The following is an 18,929-nucleotide window of genomic DNA, read 5'->3' as shown; positions in this document are numbered from 1 at the left end:
GTGTGACTGTGAATGAGGGTTTGTTCTTTGCTTCTCTGTCATCTTTGGCATGGTGCAACTCTGTTAAAAATGGTACAAGAAGGAAGCAGTGAGGATAGTGCAGTGAATGCCTTCCAGATCCTGTATACTTTAAATCATCATCCAAAAAAAAAAAAAAAAAGGGGAGGGAGGGAGGGAAAAAAGCATTTCTTTATCTGTTCTTCTTCCATTTGGGTAGTCCATTTGTTAATTCTGGAATTCGTGAGCTAATTCTGTAACAAGTATAACAACCCAATAAACTCCTGTTAGCTCAGGGTCTTGAGGTCCTTAGAGGTTGCCCTTTTAGTTTTCCTTGCTTAACACTTCTCTTTGCTGTATGCTGATAAATTAATCCAGTTCATATAAAAGGTAAGAGAATTTTTCTAAGCGAACCTCTGGTTGATTGAGTGGTGCTATATGTAAGCCAAAGGATTTCATTTGAGAAGTATATATCTTGCTCAATCTCAGTGGCAACACTTCCCGCCCCCCCCCTCCATCTGAAGCCCCAAAATAATTGTAAAAAACATCCTAGGGAATTGAGTCATGGAGTCTATTGAAAGTAATACTGTGTTTGTGTCTCTCTTCCCTAAAGTGCTTTGGAAACTGCCCAACTGCCCAAGTGTTTTGGAAACTGAGCCCTGAACATCAGGCAATTACAGGATTTCTGAATAATACCAGTTCTTTGTAACTGTACTTAATTCCTCTATCACTTTCCTTTCTCTTGTCCTGAATGTAAGTTCTCTATTTAATGTGAATTCAAGTCATCTGCAATCTCAGACCTTGAGATCCTTCCTGAGTCTTGTGGCAACCCATTGTTGTGCAGGAGAACTCGGACCTGGTGCTGGCTGTCCTGTCGTGCTGTGCTCTCTGCATCATGAGGCTGATAACTGCTGTTTCTGGATACTGAATTTTTCTCAGATATTGGAGCTGCGTGTGCTGCTTTAAATGCTTTTCCTTAACAGTTGTAGCAGATCTTTCTTGAGTGCGAGGCAGTGATGGAGGAAGGTTGTGGAGTTGCTTTGGGGAGAACTTGCTGTCATTTGCAAATAAATTCATCCTTCATGCTAACTCTGTGCTTTTACTTGGTCTGGTGGACCAGGTTAGCCTGAATCTGATTCCTACTTTGCCTTGCATCATCATCATACTTCTCAGAAAATGTGCATAGTATTCATGTGTAAAAATCTATATCGCTTTGGAAAAGCATAGTTTTGAGCAGGAATTCTGCTAAACAGAAGATTCTTTTCTAACAATAGAAGACTGTAATGAGTCTTCCTTGGGAAAGTGCGTATCAGTGCAAATTGTATAGTTACGGTGGGTGGTTGGCAGTGTCCTTTCCAATGAGGAACAAGTTGAATAGATCTTGTAACCAGCGTTCTCTTGATTAAATCAAATGGAAGTCAGTGGCTTGTTGCAGTCCACAATTCTGTGCACTGTGCATGTTTTAGGCATCTCAAGTAAGTGGTTAGCAGTTGTGATTGCTGGAAGTCACTGACCGCTGGGTGCTTGGGGCTCCAGCCTTCACCATACAGCAGGACCAGCATGAGTCGTTGCCTCCCCATCTGTGCACCCAGCCTCTCAGGGAGGGGCTGTGCTGTGAACGAGGGGCTAAAGCAGCCATGGAGCACTTGGTTGTGAGCTGTGTCTGTTGAGCACAGCACTGCATGGTGCAGGGCAGGTCTCAGCAGAGGCACAGGGATGTCCCTGTCTTCCCAGAGTGCTCAGGAGCTGTGATGCTGATCATTCACTGTATAGGTGCTAATAAACTGCAGATGCGGTGCATTTCCTTTGAATACTACCTATTATATGTAGGCCTTAGTATCTGCCACTTTCCTCAGCCCCTTCCCCTTGGCTTTGCAGTGTGTCCCTGTGCTCCCGTATGTCTGAGCGGGCTTGCTGTGCTGTGACAGATGAGCTGGTTTGCAGGTTTGCTTCAGAAGCAGTTTGTTTTGCTGTTTGGCACCCAGCAAGGGCCAGTTTCAATATGTCAGCTTTAGACATGGTGGCAGAGCATAGGGTAACTGGTAAGTTTAAAAAAGCAGTCTGTGTACTAAGTGGTAACAGGTTTGAAGTTATGAAGTAGGGGAGGGATCAGCTTCAGTCTTTAATTTTAGTTCACATTCACAGCTTTTTCCTTGTGGTATCTGTCTTATAAAAGACTCCTTGCAGCAGCAGGGCCAGCCTGTCTGTCCCCACATGTCACAGCATCCCTGTCAGCAGCAGCGTGCCTGCAGCGTGTGTTGGCACTGCAGAGCCATAGGGAGCAGCAGGGTGACTGCATGCTGCGTACCCCGTGGTGGGGCAGGCACTGTATCTGTTAGCGTGCGAGTTGTCTGTGTCTGGTAGTGTTGCGATGGGGAGAGACTGCATGGCATCTGCTCCCCTGAACGACTCTGTCCCTAGCTGTTCACAAATTCTCCCAGCACCATTCTAGCCAAGTGATGCTGCTGCTGGTTGCTGAGGAGGTAGTGGAGCCAGGTGTGCTGCTGTGAGTGCATTGCAAACCCGCATTGCTGGTAGGCTCTGTGAATGGCTGCGATCTCGGCTGCTCCCCATGCACATCCCCATGTCTCCCTCACATGCCCAGGCCCAATCCCTGCAGTGTGCTGTGCGTGTGCTGAGCTGAGGCCTGGACTGTGGCCTTGTTTCATTCCATGCAGCAGTGTCAGCTGTGGGCAGAACCAGCCCAGCAGAGCCCTGTGTGAGACACGGCATAGTATGACAGCTATGGGGTCTGGAGCCCCGGGATCAGCAGTGCGGCATGGCGTGGGCCAGGGACATGGCTGAGCTGTTTTAATACCCGAAATGGGTAAGTCACCATCTCGCTCGTAACAATTACAGGCTTCTGCTGTGATTTTCACCCATCGGTTGCCACAGCAACAGTGCAGCAGCTCAGCTGTCACACAGATTTAAAACCGAAGCAGCTCAGCCTCTCCTTGCGCTCTGGCACATCTCCTCTGTGCCCCCCAGTGCCATGGCAACCCGGTGGGGTGCCCCATATCTCCCCTTTCCCCTCCACCCCAGCACCGCAGCTGCCCAGCAGGGCCCCAGCCTGCAGGGATGCTGCGGTGCTGGGGCTGCTTTTGTTCCCGTTAATGTCAGCATTGCTTGTACTTTCCATCTCAAGGAGGTGGTGTGACAGTGCCCGCTGGCTTTGGTGCTCCCTGCGTCTGAGGGAAACAAGCAGAGGTTATTTTGTGGTAGTTGTGTTGCCTGGTGTTATCCTGGGGATGTTTGCAAACTGGAGCGAAACGAAGGGTTTTAAAGAGAAAATCTGTTCTTCAGCTTCCACGGTTCTGGAAGACTGAGAGGCCGTTTCAAGCTGTGATGCAGTCTGGCTTACATCTCCATAAGCTGTTTTCAGAATCCCGTGGAGAAGCATTCAGACGAAGTGAGGCGGGTGCAGCTGCGCGGCGGAGGTGTGGGGGTGCAGCGGCAGCCAGGTGGGCCGGCGCACTCTCCGGAACTCACGGCAGCCCCTGGTGCACTCAGGGCCCCTGGGTGATGCCTGTTCCCACTGCTGACAGCCGCAGGCGGGTGCTGCAGGGAGCTGACGGCAGCAGCGTGGCTCCTGGCTGCATCCCGCTTTAAAGCAAAGGGAAGAGTGGCTTCTTAAGCTGACAAGCTGGCTGCTGCGAGCTGGTACACGAGCGTGTAAGTGCCTTTGGCGTGTGCTGCGCGGCGGGGCTTAACGCGGGCTGCGGTTGGTGCCCCGCACACGGTGCTGGTTTGTCTGCGTGCAGGTGTGTGCCGTGTTCAAATGTCCCTCACGAATGTGCTTGTTGTGCTGCTGTGTGCTTGTTTTGCTGGGTCCCTTGTGGAAGAGCCCTCCTGCGTCCATCTGCTGCTGTGTGTTCATCCGGAGTGGCGGTCACCTTGAGGATTGGAGCGCTGGCTCCCGGTTCAGGCATCCTGCTCACTGTGCTGCTGGTTTCCTCACAGTCAGCGACTGCCTCGGCAGCAGAATAAATGGTGCTTTGCAAGTACTGTTCATTGGATGCTGTTTTTGTGACCTTGAGGAGGCTGAGGTGGGATGCTGAGGAGTAAAACCTCAGAAGGAATACCGCCGGGTTTCCTTGAAGGAAGCTGTACCTCAGGGTAATTTGGAACACTTGGATTTTTCCACAACCACAGAATGCTTGTGGAACAACTTATCTGCAAAGCTCAGCTGTATCGTAATGTCACTTGGTTAACCCTTTGGGAACCAGACTGTGTTTTGATGGAGGAGATGTCAGGAGGTTAACAGACAGGTTTGTTTATCTTGTTGCCACCTTCGTTTAAAATGATGTGTTCAGAGTACTGAGCTTGAAGAGAGGCTCCTATAGGCAGCTCACAGGTAAAGATACCCTGAAGTAAAGTGCATGTTTTGCTATGGGAAGTGATAAAGAATGAAAAACTAAAAGTGAAGATAACATTATCAATTGGGCTAATGTTAACTTAATTGTGCTCAGTTTACACTTGCACACCAACTTCTAACACTGATTTGTGCCAGTTACGTAGGTGTTTTTAGCTGTGGCTCCGGAACTTGCCTAATTTTTGCCAGGTGCTTTCAAGATCCTGTTTCTTCTTTTCCTGAGACAGTGTTTGGGGTAAGTGTAGGTGCAGTACCTCAGGTGCTGCAATAGTGCTTACAGCAAAGATGAGCTGCTGGAAGCTTTGGTGGGTCACCTGGATCCTCATGTGTCACAATGGCAGCTTTTCCATCTAGTTTTACTTTCTGGAGTATGGACCCAGGGGTCTACTGTTGGTCCAGTGTGTGTTGGAGGGAAGATGAGGTAAGACAAGGGCAGAAAGGTTTTAAAAAGTGTGTCAGTATTCAACCCCCATGCTTAGAAGCCATCTGAGGAGGAGAACCCGAGTGCATGAGGACAGGACTTCTTTCTGTGGGTGAGTTTGCTGGAAGATCTGCAGGTTCCTGTTGTAGTTTCTGTGCTGAGTCAGCTGTGACCAAGTGCTGGTCTGATTACATGGGTACTGCTGTGTCACAACGGTAAGGCATGGTACCTTCAGTCTGTAGACATATTTTTGTCTCGTGTGTTGCATCTTGCTTCGGGCTTTCACTGCTGTTTTCAAAACAGACTGAGTGCCGGCTGAGTGCGGTGAGAGAAAGTAGCTGTGCTATTTTATAAGCCTATAATAAGCCTATTTATTAGGGTTGACTTGTGCTGCTCTGTGCAATATTTACTGCTTTGTCAAGAGGTGAAAGACAAAACCAGTCTTCACGTTTCAGATCCGAACAGCAGTGGGAGTGTTTGATCCTGCTGGTGTCAATAAATAAATAAGCAACCATGAATAACAGACACTTGAGTTTTACTTGTAACTATGACAACTGTGTCCTTGACGACTTAAGTACAATCACGGGGTTTCCAATTACATCCTGTTCTACACAAAGCTGCCGATGTTATTAAAGGAATAAATGGCAAAAGCAACTGTGTCAGCTCGTGAGCTGACGTTCACCCATTTTGGTGGTCGATGCACACTTCCATTTGCACATCACCGCCTTGTTTGGTTGGTGGTGCTGCTCAGTGGAAGTTGCCTTGGCAGGCTGTGCTCTGCAAGGCCACACTTGCCAGCCATTGGCAGAAGTCGTTTTGGTGATGGCATCTTGGGCTGCTGTGTGTCAGTGTGGGCTGGGCTTTGAGGACAGGGCTGTGGGCCCATTGGTGGCAAAGCTGCACAAGGAGCGAGTGGGATGAGCACTGCTCTGGGTGCTGCACTTCCAAAAGTTGGGGGTTTCAGCTCGGTTCTCTGCTTTGCCTAATTAAGCACTGCACAGTAGGTCTAACGCTGACCTTATGTGGACACTAGATGTAAGTTTTCATGTAATCGCTTCTTAAGAGGACTTTTCCTGTTTCCATGAGGTTTACAGATAGCCTTAGCTCTAGTTATCACTAGGAATACCTGGTGATAGTCTAGCAAACCTCTCTTGTAAATGCTGTTGCAAGCTAGTGCAAAAAAATTCAATGAAATATGTCCTGAGAAAAACTTGTTGAAGTAAAAGGACTTGTTGTATTTCACTGGATGCACTCTGGCTTTCATTACTCCAAAGGTGTTACTGAACTCAGCCCTGCTTCTGGGACCAACGTTCAATAGAACAATATGCTGGCAGGCTTCTCTATTTTTTTTTTTATTTTTATTTTTTTACCTTACTGTGTTAAAATGACTAAAGCAGTATGTCAGGATTTCTCACATCACCCCACACAGTCAGTAATACAGATAACATGAAATCCTTTAGCTTGTTCCTTTTTGATCTCTGGGAAGAAGCAGACCTTCCCTTGAAGGACAGCAGTGATTGCAGTGCAGTTTTCAAACAGCAAATGCTGCAGATGTGGAATCTTTGTACATAGCTATGCTCTGTCAGTAGGTTGGCCCTTTCTTCCTCAAATGCAGACCTAAGAAAGACTTCATTACGTTTAAAGGGTGGCAGACCAAACTGCGCTGTCTTCCACCTCAGCCATATTCTGTGAATTTGCAGATTTGTCTTCAGATCCTCTGGGATGTCCTTAAGCTGAGTATATGAGTAAGGTACATGAGATGCAGTACTTGAACTCATGCAAGGTGCCTGCTCATGAGTGCTGCAAACCAGGAGAGCTGTCCCCCTGTAATAACCAGCCTTGGATTCCTTGTTTTTGTAAGAGAGCGCCCTGCAGCTCTTGTTTTTGTGGGACCATACAGAGAATGGTATCTGCCAGAAGTCAGTGACAGTACTGAAAACTGAGCAGCAAGGGATTTTTAGGAGTCTGTGAAGTGCAGACTGCAGAGGGATAGGCAGATTTTTCCTTCTATCTTGTCACACTGTCACAGAGTAGGAGATGCTCAATGGCACAAATGAGGCTGGAACGCTCATCCCTTCTCAGCTCAGAAGCTGCAGTCCTATCCAGCTCTTTTTTCTCAGCCTTCCCACCTTTCTCCTTTAAAAAAAAAAAAAAAAAAAAAAAAAAAACACACACACACACACAAAAAAAACAAAACTGCTTATCCCATCTCTTAGCATACAGCAGTTCCAGCTTATGTGATGGGGCCCATGATTCCTTCTTATTAGTTCCCCCTTGTCCTGACCCTGTTATCTAAGCTTTCCAGCTTGCCTCTATTACATTTCAGTCTGATTCTTTTCCAGAAAAGCTGCCTGAAGAGCCCTGATATGCAGATGGGGAGCGTTATGGATGTTAGAAAAGGAGAAATGAGTTCACAGGAGATCAGTCCTACAGAAGACTGGACTCTAATGCCCTATCCTGTCATGGGTCTTTGTAGCAGTAGCTGGACCTGGTGTCCTGCAAAGTCAAGGGAATTCCCATTTAATTCAAAAGAAGGCAAGCCTCACTTGATTTTCAACAAAATGGTGAATCCAAGCAAACAAGACTAGCAAATAGTTTGAGATGCCTTATATTTCACAACAATTAATTTGTAACCCAGTGATTCTTTCGGTGCTGTGTGTTTTAGAAAAGTCAAGTGAAGGAAAACAGCAAAGAAGGAATCAGTTTGTCTTTACCTCTCTATCCCTCTTCAGATACATATTGGGAAGACTTTGTGGGGTAATTGCAGTGTGCAGCTTGTGCTGCTGTTTCTAAACCACCTAATTGTTCTTGGTTAAATGGGTTTGGAACAGCTGAGAGACAGCTGAAGGTGCCCCCATGAATTTAAAACAGGCTTCTGTGTCTTTGGCATGAACTGGAAGACGAGACACAAACCTGCAGTGCTGACTTCTAATCCCTGCTTTGTAATGTCTGTGTATTCCCCTCTTGCTTTTGCATCTACGCTGAGGATGTTTTGGAGACAGATTTTGCAAGCTGCGGTCTGAAGCAGGGATGTCATGCTGCATTAGCTTCCTGCTAGCAAGTGAGAGAGTGCTGTACAGAGTCCTACTTTCTATATTTTGGTGTCTGGATCGAGCACCCTGAGCGTTGGGCTCCCTCACTAATTTCTTGGATTTTTCCAGGGGTTCCCCCCACTGCTTATTAAGCCATGGAGACAGTTTTCTTTACGTGCCTGCAATCAGCTGCTGCTGGGCGACTGTTGTCATTCCTGCCAGCTCCTTTTGCCCGTCACTCAGTAATAATCACTCAGTACAGAATTTTAGGAGCTGCGATTTGAAAAACAAAACAGAACACATCCAGTTTGCATTAAAAAAATCTGTGTGTTCTTGTTTCATGTGCTCTGAGCTTCCTCTGTAAACACGTTTCTCACTAAAAGCATGCAACTTTGTGTCTTAAACTGTATTTGCCGCTGCATGTGTATGTATTGCACAGGATGTCTGCAGGAGGGATGCCTCTAACATGCATTCTGAGCAGCTGCTGTGCACAGCCATCACTGACCTGGTGAAGCTCATTCAGTTGCCATCAGAGGAAAAAGTAATAGAAGGATTTCTGTGAACCTTTTTCCTCTGGAAAAGTGTCGCTTCTTGGAAGTCTGAGGTGCCAGCATTTCATCTCAAAGCCAATCTGAACATTGTCCTTTGCATCCCTATCTGCAGTCTGCTGTCTGAAACTACTGGGTCTGTTGTGACTGGATTTGGAAGCAGCTGCCACTGTCTGTAGTGCCGATGGAGCAGCTCTGTGCTGCAGCTTGGCCATGTGCACACACTGATTTCTTTTGGCTTCCAAACTCTGCCTCTGCTGCTGGGGGTGCTGGAGCGAGCAAGGCCAGTGGGAATTGATCAAGAGATGGATTATGAAGGCAAAAATCAATTGCTTGTTATGATAACCAAATAAGGTGTGCTTAGACAGATGTGCCAGTTGTATCAGCCGATCTTTTGTGTGCTTAATGGAGATGGAAAAGAAGTTGAATTTAGTTATGCTCAGATGTGATATTACGTGATTCATTCTGACTCTGGACTGGGAAATGGTGAAACTTTTTATGTAACAGCTGCCACTGAAAATTAGGGCTGAGCTGCTTTTTTTTTTTTTAAATCTCTTGCGATAACCTTTTCTTGTGAGTGCTTCAGAAAGGCAATACCAAAATGCTGTTTTGAGACTGTATAAGTATTGTATCTCAAGCACTGAAGGCCTTTAGATAAAAGGCAAATATAAGAAACAGCATTTTGGGAGCAGGCATGACGGACATGATTCAGCTGGGAGAAGAAGAGCAGGTGCTGTGGAAGGAACCTGCTCACCAACGGGTAGGGCTCTGCATTTGATTTTGATGGGAAGAGACGTCGTTATGGAGAAAGCAGGGAGTCAGTTTGTAGCAGAACACGCATGGGAGATGGCCATGAAGGGGGCTGGAACGATGTGGTGCTTTCATGGCAGGTTGTGCTTTCTGCCTGGTATGTTCCCGCTGCTCTGGGTGCTCAGGTTAGCTTTTCTCAGTCTCCTCGGGGCACTTAAATCTCACAGAGCAAAGTTACAGAGGGAATAGTCGCCTTCCAGAGTATGGAGCAGGCAGATAGCTCTGAGCAGAGGACGTCGGGGTGGTTAATCATTGTGAGAGCTGTGGGGCTGATGGGCCCTTCGGTGGCTTTTTTCTGCTGTGGAGGTTTCACTGACTCAGACTCACCTATGGTTTTCATTGGGGAAGGATAATGAAATAAGAAACGTGAGGTTTGGGCTCATTCTTTGCTCGTTGATCATGCACAGGTTAGCACAACTGAAGAGAGAAGCTAAGCACAAAAACACTAAGGAATCCATTAAACACACCCTGCTTTATGGAGAAGTTCCTGTTGTCTGCCCAAGCATCCCATTCCTTCCACATCTCTGACCCAACGCCTTACAAAGCTGACACAGCTTTTTCTAAGCTGCGCACCAACGTTGTGCAAGTGTTTGTTCACCTTGGTGGATTTCAAAATACATTGAAAAGAAAATTGAACTCAGAGCAAGCTACAAGAATCCAAGCGCTGTCTGGATTGTCTGGAAGGGCATAGGTTATTTTCTTTGTACCTGAGTACTAATTTATCTGTGACTTCATAGGTCTCCGCAGGCAAGGAGTTCTTTGTTTTGTTCTGCCAGTTCTGCCAGCCCTGCTGCTGGTCAGGTCTCTGCACACCTGGGTGGGTGCAGCCTGAGCCTTCTCTGCTGTGCTGTGAACAAGCCCAGCTCTCACAGATGTCACTGGTTGGTAGAAGCTGGGCTTCTTCACTGGATGAGTTTTCTTTTTTATTTCCTAATGTTTCTCTTGCTGTCTTCTTGACTGAGACAAAGTTATTCTCATAAACTAAAGGTTGAATCTAAGTAATGCTTTTAGCCTGAGGGAACTGTGGCTGGAAACAATTTTTAAGAAAGTTTAACATAGTCTAAGCTACACACTGAAAGTAGATGAGCAAGGGAAGAGGGGAAAATAAATTATCTTTTTACTTCTTGGCTAAATTAAAGTTGTGAGGTACAGATTTGCTCTAGGAGTCCTTTGCCTGAACAGGACCTAGCATTGGGTTCAGCTCGCCGTCATGACACTGAATGGAGAAGCTGAGATGAATGACACTGTGGCTGCATCTGTAGGGACGTGAATAAATGTTTTCATTCTTTTTTTTCTTCTTTTTTTTTTTTTTCCAGAACATCGGCATCAAGATTGAACCTTTTTGAGTAAAGAGCATACAAAATGGCATCAATGCTACTTAGTCGGCAGCTGAGCTGTTGTCTGCAGCAGAACTCCAGGCTGCTCGTATTTGGTAAGTGATCATTGTGGTTTTTGGTTTGTATTTGGTGATGCTAGTGGAGAAAATTCCACTGAACGTTGCTGAGGTTTGTCCGGTGGTGCATCTTTCAAAACTTGAAGAACACTGTTCTGCATCTTGGATAACAATGCATTTGTACAGCAGGGATGCTGGGTTGTTTTTTTGTGGTTTTTAAGTTTGCAAACCAAAGAACTCATTAACTTAACACGTTTACAATGCAAATTATTAACTGAAACAAAATTCTCCTGCCTCCACAGGGCTACTTTTTGGCCCTGTGTGGTACAGGGATGCAAATATTTTCCATCAAAATCACTCTTATTCCAGTTCACATTACATAGTGTGACCATGCTGATTTCTGTCATGGGGAGGTTCTGCATGGTGGGCACAAAGAGGGGGCCCTCGCTGGGCTGTGGGCTTCTGCCTGCACTCAGCTGCATTGTAAAATGAACACTGAGCCCGTAGCATCAGGCACTTTTCTCCTAAGTATGTGATGACAAGTTCTAGCCTGGGCCAATGCTTGCATTTCAGCGTGTGTGTGTGTGTATCAAGACCCTGCAATCTCCGTGAAATAAGTGTTCAAGATTCTGGCTCATGCTTTAAAAGTACAGATTTCTGTTGGTCTTTTTGGACGAAGCGTAGAGCTTTAAGTCTGGCATCCAGCTTATGTGCTGCTATGCTGAGCGCAGTATGGCTGAATGGCTTTTTGTGTGACCGAGTTTCTTCTCTCATCCCACCCACCTGCTGTGCCTGCGTGCTCCTTTTGCCAGTGCTGAACACAAAACCCTCCCATTGCTCAGAAACTTAGATTTAGTTGGGTTTTTTTCTAAATAATACACTTGGAGGAGCAGCTGACCTTTGGTTAGGAGCACCAAGTTTGGTCTTTCAACTATTGGAAAAGTCCCAGGTTAGTGTTTCAGAACTGGCTGCCCTTCTATTTCTGGGAGTGACGCACTGATTATCTGAGCTGTGCAAGAGCAGTGATCGTTTGGTCAATAGTGCAAACGGAAAGTGCTTGCAGCAAGCAGACCTCTGTGAGCCATCTTTGAGCTAATCTGTCATCTCAGTGTGGGTGCTCCATATTCCTACATTCCTCCCAGTGTCTTGCATTCTTCCATGGTGCTTCCCAACCAGGATCACGGGCTGTGGCAGTTGTGCAAGACACTTGAGTCGTTAGGGTGCAGATGGGCGCACAGGGCCGGCTCTCCTCTTAATGTTGCACTGAAGAGGTGTAGGTCTTCAGTACAGAAGGAATGCAGCTCTGGACTCTGTTAGTCCATCTTTGCTTTCAGAAAACTCGTAAACGGGAAAGCCTGTTAAAAGCAGGCTTCTGGCAAAGAATGTGGGGCCTTGTTGGCAGGTGGCATGGCAGCTCCAGCACACTTGGGGCAGGCTGCTATGTGCGCCTGTCTTCAGGGATTGGAAAACACCGAGCAGCAATAGAAGCCCTTGCTAGAAGGAGCTGACTCCTGGCAGTCTTTTATCCTGCGATGCTCATGGATGATAGAACAGGCAGGAGACTCTCATGCTTGTAGAAAAATCTGAGCTTCAGGTCATTTTCCTGATGAGTTTCAATCTAACAGCATTCTGTTGTTAGCTAAGGGGTTGTACCATAATTACAAGGACAGGCTGGGACTCTAAAGATCCAGGTTCAGTTTCCTACTGATTAGCCTAAGGGATCGAATTCATCTTTGGATATTGAACTGCACAGCACGCCAAAAGGTCAGTCTTCTGCCTTAAGGTGCATCAGTTGGCATTAGTGCATGCCCATGTTCCCCAGGGACGCTGACCTGTTCCTAAAGGCACCCAGCAGCACGGCTTCTGCAGCTTCCTCAGGCAGACTGCTCTATTGCTGAACAGACCTTACATTTAAAGCTGTTTTCTAATGTTTAACCTAGGTTTCAAAACAGGAAAAAAATCATTTCCCTACTCTTTGTCCTATCCTCAGTGGAGCTGGAGGCTGAAATGCTTATTTTTAATTTGCGAGCCTTTTATGTATTTGAAACCTTCCTTAACACTTAGTGTTTTTGTCTCAGGTTATCTATCTATCTACATTTCAGTGTGTCCTCACAGGACCAGATGTTCTTCAGAATCTCTGCACTTTTACTGCAGTGCCCCATGTGAACTAACTGTTTGATGCTGTGCCTCTCATATCTCAGCTCGGTTCCTCTCTCCCTACAGAGGATAATGTCACTTTATCTCACAGGCATGCTGCAGTGAAGACTGAGAGATACTAGTATTTGTTATTGATTTGTCCCCATCACAGCTATCTGGAAGACCTACAAGAAAACTAGCAGCTTGATGCTCACATAACTCTGCTGAAAAGTCAATTTGGGATTCAGCTGTGTTGAGGGGAGGCAGCTGTTCTTACTCTTTCTTATGGGAGCTTCCAGTTCTGCACAGTCTGTTTGATATCAGTTTTTGTCTTGGTCTTTGGAGAGCCCTGTTCTCCTTAAAAATTTCCAGCGTACATGTGAGAGTACTGAAACACAGTCCATCTCATGTGGAACAGCTTCTGATCTTACAGCGTGAGCACTCTGTAAATAGCAGGCTCAGTTTTCACAATATTATGCAACAGTTATGTTCACTTTCCAAACACCTCTAGCTAGCCTGGGCTTTTGCCATTCCATTTCAAGAGCTGGTAGTAACAGATTCCACGCAGCACCTAAAATAGGATTTGGAGGAAATCACAGTCCTCCTACTTTTGGCCGTCAGGGACTCCGTGCTTCAAATTTCTATCTGGAAGATGGCTTGATAGACACCATGGGGTAGAAGACACATGTGGGATATTTATGTGCTGTGCCCCTCGTTGGGGCTGGGGGACATTCACTCTGTGATTTAGCACAGCAGAATATTTGCATGTGAGAAATGTGGCAGCATTTCTTTTCTGTCTTCTATTTTTTTGCTTTGGGAGTAGTTCTTCCTCTTAATGACACTTAGATAATTTTGGTGCCTCCTCTGGAGTTTCTCTCGGGTAATACCCAGTTGTTGTGCTCTCAGGAGCAATGTTTATCAGAGTATTTTTGCTCAGACATAGTGGAGGCCTAAAGGCTTGTTAGACCTGTGGTGAACCTCCCTCTCCTTCACAGAGATTGCTGCTTAACACTGAGACCTGCCCCCCAGCAGTGCTCTTTGTGACTAACATCAAAAAAGTCATGCAAGGCTGTATTTACATTAATTATGTTGCTATGGCAATGTGTTTCTTTATTAAAAACTGCTGCACGAGACACCTGCTGATTGATGAGGATAGCTTAGAAAACAGGAGTTGAAGAAGGAGCTTTTCTGTCTGCTAGCAAGTGATGGCATCCTGCTGTGTGAAGAGGAAGGATGTGATGATTTGCTGGTGTTACACGCTCTGGTGTTTACAAAGATCGTGCATGACACAGACTTTTGAATAGCCTCCAAGAAGCAAGAAAAGCAGAATTTGATTTATTGTACCCACCATCTATAAACCAGGTGGGTCGAAAATCCTATGCAAGTCATTCAGCTGATGTTCTCTCTGATAATTAGGTTTATCATTTATTTTCTGACTTTTGATTTGATGTCAGGAGGTGCTCTGTTTGCTGTGCTGCTCCGTGTTAGCTACATATAATTAAAAAACATTACTAATGCTTCTTCAGAGACAGATACCCTGCTGCAGCTCTTTACCTCTTCACATTTTTAAGATGAGAGCTGTGGTCACATCATTTGGTCCCATTCTTACACGAAGTTAATAGAACAGGAGAAATCTTTCTTCCACTGCACTTTGATCACAAGCTCAGCAGAAGGTCGGCGGGTTGAGTTGGTCCGTGGGTTCAACAGCGTAGCATCAAACATCTGAGGGCCGGTTTACATGTAAGTTGTAGCGCAATATGGATTTCAAGGAGGAGCATGGCTGTAATAGGAGCGTGTAGTCTCTCGACTGGCTGCTGCGTGGTGCTGGTGTGACAGGTGCAGAGGTGTGTGTTGCAGCCATTGCGGGTCGGGTAAGGGAACACAATTCCACACCTTCCACAGCAGAAATACCAGGAAAAGTCACGCTGGGCAACAATAAAACAATTGTCTTACTGTAAAGCTACTTTCCTCTCAGCCCTGTGCTATTTGGCACGTTCCTGGGCAGCGTTATAATGGATCTGCTATGCAGTTCTTTCAGAATCTTTGGAGCAGAAGTTACCAGCGCAGAGCACCAGCAGAAGGGCAGTCTGCGTTACTTCTTGGAAGCTCCTTAGGTTTTTATTTACCTGTTGGTTACTGAGGTTTATAAAATAAATGCTGGTTAATACAGGAGAGGAAAAAGCATTCAGTGTTGGTGTGCTGCTGTATCCCATCATGGATGGAGCCAAGGGCACGTGGCTCACTTGGGTCTCTTCTCCCCTTGGAGTCTTACAGGCTGCCTGCTCTATCTGCAGCTTCATTGGCTATGGATCTGCAGTAGCTCTCTTTTCTGGTGGAACAGTTGCCATGCAGACTCCAATTTACATGAAAGCTAAACAGAGTGACACAAAAATGAAGTGGTGTTGCTGTAATGAAACCTATTAATAGCTTGCGGAGAGGCAGTGACGCATCTCGGATACAGCAGATGGAATTAAAGCTGAGGAGATTTATCTTTGCAGACCAAGTTTTCCCCAGATGAACAGCTAGGGATGCTTTCCAAGGGCTGTGACTTTTCAGATAAACTTTCTCCAAACCAGGCTTGCGTGGCACACCTTTCTGCTGGTGGAATGGAGCCGAGGGCCTCACATGGCCTTCACAAATCGCTCCGGTTAACCTGCCTGTCATGGACTGAAGGCTGTGCCTCATCCTTCAGGTGTTGATCTGGGGCATAGGTGATGCCCCTAAGTGAAGCTTATTAAGATTAATTTGTCTTTGATACTGCGCTGGCTAAAGGCTTGCAGGTGCTTTGTGATACAGCTGTGGCTGGTAAGGACATCACTTCAGCTCAGCACTTAATGACAGCACTTGCACCATGCTCGTGGTCTCTTGCTGGGCACCTGGCTGAAGCTCCTAAGTCTATACCTCCTTGGTTGCAGATGCACAGTGAATCCTCCAACCCCCCTAAAGGAATGTACGCGTATCCAGGAGGGATCCACCAGAACCAAAGTGGTTCTTGGCACTTACTAACTGTATCTGCTTGGTGCCAGGGGTATCCCCAGCTCTGTTTGCTTGGCATTGTAATGAAGGCACGTGGGCTCTGTCCCTTACAGTAGGATTTGCCTCTGTTTCTCTGTCGTCTCACTTTACTGTTGTGGGGTTTTTTTTTAAAGCTACCTCACTGGTATTAGTTTTATTTCATGCTTGTCAAAGAGATGAGATATTTGGTTCCCTTCAGACAGCACGACGTAATTGGTCTCATCTGTCAAGTGTTCACACTCAGGTAAGGTTTGGATATTTATTCTGAAGGAGAACACAGAAATTATGGTCGGTACTCAGGTTTTCATTATCTCCTACAGGACATAGATATATCAGTCAAGCTGCAGCTAAAATTGATGTGGATTTTGATTATGATGGACCTTTAATGAAGACAGAAGTTCCTGGACCACGATCTCGGGTGAGTTCTGAAAGCTTAGTGGCTTTTTTTTTTTTCTTTAGCGGTATTTAACTTATTAGAAAACAAATTTTATTCTAAACTTTAATTCTGATACGGATAAAAATCACATTGCAACAGTCTGTGCCTCTTTTATCAAAGTGCTGACGGTGAAAAGCCAGGAAGGGGGAAACCCTGACTTGCATTGCCCCTCTCTGAGAGAGACCTGAATTTCTCTGGGACTCAGCTGTCAGCTTCTCATTTGAAGTAACTGAGAGCCAAAGAACACCCATTTGCTGAAAGGTCTCTCTGCTTAGTGTGCAACTTTGGCTACTTGCGAGGGCAGCCCACCTGACTTCTTTGGTGTTGAAAACAATGCAAACTTTCAGTTTGCTGGGCAGTTCTCCTCTGTTAGAGTCTGTACTTGAACAGAAGCTGTTAAATCAGCAGAGAAAAAGCAAACAAGCATTAGAGCTAAGGGCACTTAAAAATGCTTCCAGTGTCAAAATAATTTTCTTCAAGAATTTGCGTGCTGCCTCCTTTGCAACACAGGAATTTGCATGGAGCACAACCACAATGGACACAGTTATTCTGCATGTTAAGAGACTGATTTCTATTTTTTTTAAAGCTGTGTTTCTAGAACCAGTGTGCCAGTATTCCTTCCACACGTGTGATTTGTCTCTTCTCCATTCAGCTGAGCAGTACAGAGGCAGCTTTTCCTTTTGGAGGCACACAGTTAAGCTGTGTATGCAGCCCACGCAGTTCAGTGTGCCATAGTTTTAACTGTCATTTGTGCCCTATGAAGGTTCATGTGGCAAGTGCACCTGCCTGGTAAGCAGATGAGATTGCAAGCTTTGCACATAGTTTATGTGGTCATATAAAGGAAACATGTTCTTACAGGCTGGATGTGGCTCTGGGCAGCCTGGTCTGCTGGTTGGCAACCCTGCACATAGCAGGGGGTTTGAAACGACATTATCATTGTGGTCCTTTTCAACCCAGGCCATTCTATGGTTCTATGATTGTCAGCATTCAGCGATTACATTCCTGATGCTGATCTATTTTGTTTTGTTTTCTGCAGGAACTAATGAAGCAGCTGAATGGAATTCAGGTAATTGGTCACATTTTCTGAGTTCAGTACAGGTGTCAATGCTATGATTCCAGAACTTAGTTCAAAATCTGGTTTTATATGTTCAGTTCCGTGCAAAAAAAAAAAAAAAAAAAAAGTGGAATTTGGCTTTGAATGCCAAGTATGTTATGCATGGTGCATGTATACGATTGGATAAAATCTTTTCTAGTCTGTTTCGAATACTGTAGAATTGTTTTGCTAATATCAGTGGTTTTCTGTAATCACTGGAACACTGTGTCATTTGAGTTACCACATGGCCATTGAGAACACAGGAGTATTTGGCCTTAGAAGTGTCCCAGCCTGTGTGCAAATTGCCTTCCCAGGACGAGCAATTCCTCAACGCTTGTGCTTGGTCTGTGTGAAAGAAAGTGCATTTTGTCTTTAAGCTCCTTCACAAACAGCTGCCGATCCATATTGGGTTTGTGTTCTGGGGCTTCACTGAGTAAAGAAGCCCGAGAGTTCTCAGCCTGAAAGTTCTCAGATCTGGAACTTCCTCCTCCTCCCTGAGGTCTGGCAGAGTCATTTTGTTCATTAGGGTCATTCAGTCGTTGCCTGTTAGCTAACTGACAGATGTTAGAAATGGACATTTTTCTGCCTCCATTTTTTCCTTAGAACAGGCGATTCTTACCAGTTCCTCTTTATAAAAAATAGCTTTGCATTAATTCCCATGGAATGGATATAATGTCTCTTTGTATTTTTTTATCCTTATCAGCTTTTGCTGTTGCTTCCTCCACGCTGCTGCTACTTGAAGCTTTCACTGTTTGTTGCTTTTTTCTTTAAGAATGCCGAAGCTGTGCACTTCTTCTGCAACTACGAAGAGAGCCGAGGGAACTACCTTGTGGATGTGGATGGCAATCGCATGCTGGATCTCTACTCTCAGATTTCATCCATCCCGATAGGTAGGAAACAGCTGTACCAAAAGTTTTGCTGTGTCCTTTTGTTCTCTCAGCTGCTACCAAACAAGTTGGTTAATTAACAGCAATCCAACAAAAGGCTGACATAATGTATGCCTCGCTGTACTCAGGGTACCACCCTGCTGTGTATTCTGCAGTGCTGTTTTTGAACAGCTGGGGAAACAGGGTTAAAAATGCAGTCCTTGTGGCTCACTTGGAGCACAGAGCGGTATCTGGAAGAAGCTCTAATATTAATTTGTATTTGCCATTGCATGGTTTAGCTTTGTCTGCTTGGATTTAGGTACCTTGTGATTCTGTAATAGTATGTTACGTTTTTGAACATTAATATAATAAATCTAACTTAAAGACATTAACATGAAAGCATGTTCTGCACTTGAGCTAACCTTTCTTTCATGAGAGAGCTGAAAAGAGGAGTGGGCCATGTGGACTCCAGTGGGATTTCATCATCCATTTATACATTTTGATGCATTCATTCAATGTCGTGTCACATATTAAGGCGTGGGACATTGTTGAGTTTCATAGTTTGAAAGGAGTAGAAAATTAAGTGAACAAAATTCATGTCTTCAAAACAGTTTTTCCAGGCTATTTATTTAGTTGAGTGTGGATTTCTTCTCCTGAAATCCCGTTGACTTAAAACAGGATTTTGACTGGTCTCTTTTAGTTCATTTCCTCCTCTCCTAATGATTGCTGAACTTTTATCAAAGCGAATATTCAAGAAATAAAATAGAATGTGCGGTGGGAAAACTGATTGAAGTGCATTCAGGGTGCTGA

General features: G+C 45.4%; 1 protein-coding gene across 1 annotated transcript in view; it reads left to right on the top strand.

Annotated features, from left to right (window-relative positions):
* ABAT (4-aminobutyrate aminotransferase) overlaps positions 1 to 18,929 on the top strand; it is a 40,834-nt gene that overhangs the window by 4,727 nt on the left and 17,178 nt on the right. The window contains exons 2-5 of the mRNA XM_085237790.1: positions 10,497 to 10,612; positions 16,045 to 16,142; positions 17,197 to 17,226; positions 18,026 to 18,143. Coding sequence (XP_085093916.1) covers positions 10,543 to 10,612; positions 16,045 to 16,142; positions 17,197 to 17,226; positions 18,026 to 18,143 — 316 coding nt within the window. The 5' untranslated portion in view covers positions 10,497 to 10,542. The remainder of the gene's footprint in view (positions 1 to 10,496; positions 10,613 to 16,044; positions 16,143 to 17,196; positions 17,227 to 18,025; positions 18,144 to 18,929) is intronic.

The sequence above is a fragment of the Meleagris gallopavo genome, chromosome 16 (genome assembly GCF_905368555.1).
Source record: "Meleagris gallopavo chromosome 16, MGAL_WU_HG_1.1, whole genome shotgun sequence".
Taxonomy (NCBI): domain Eukaryota; kingdom Metazoa; phylum Chordata; class Aves; order Galliformes; family Phasianidae; genus Meleagris; species Meleagris gallopavo.
The sequence above is the reverse complement of the archived record's forward strand: the minus strand, read 5'-3'. Positions and strand labels throughout refer to the sequence as shown.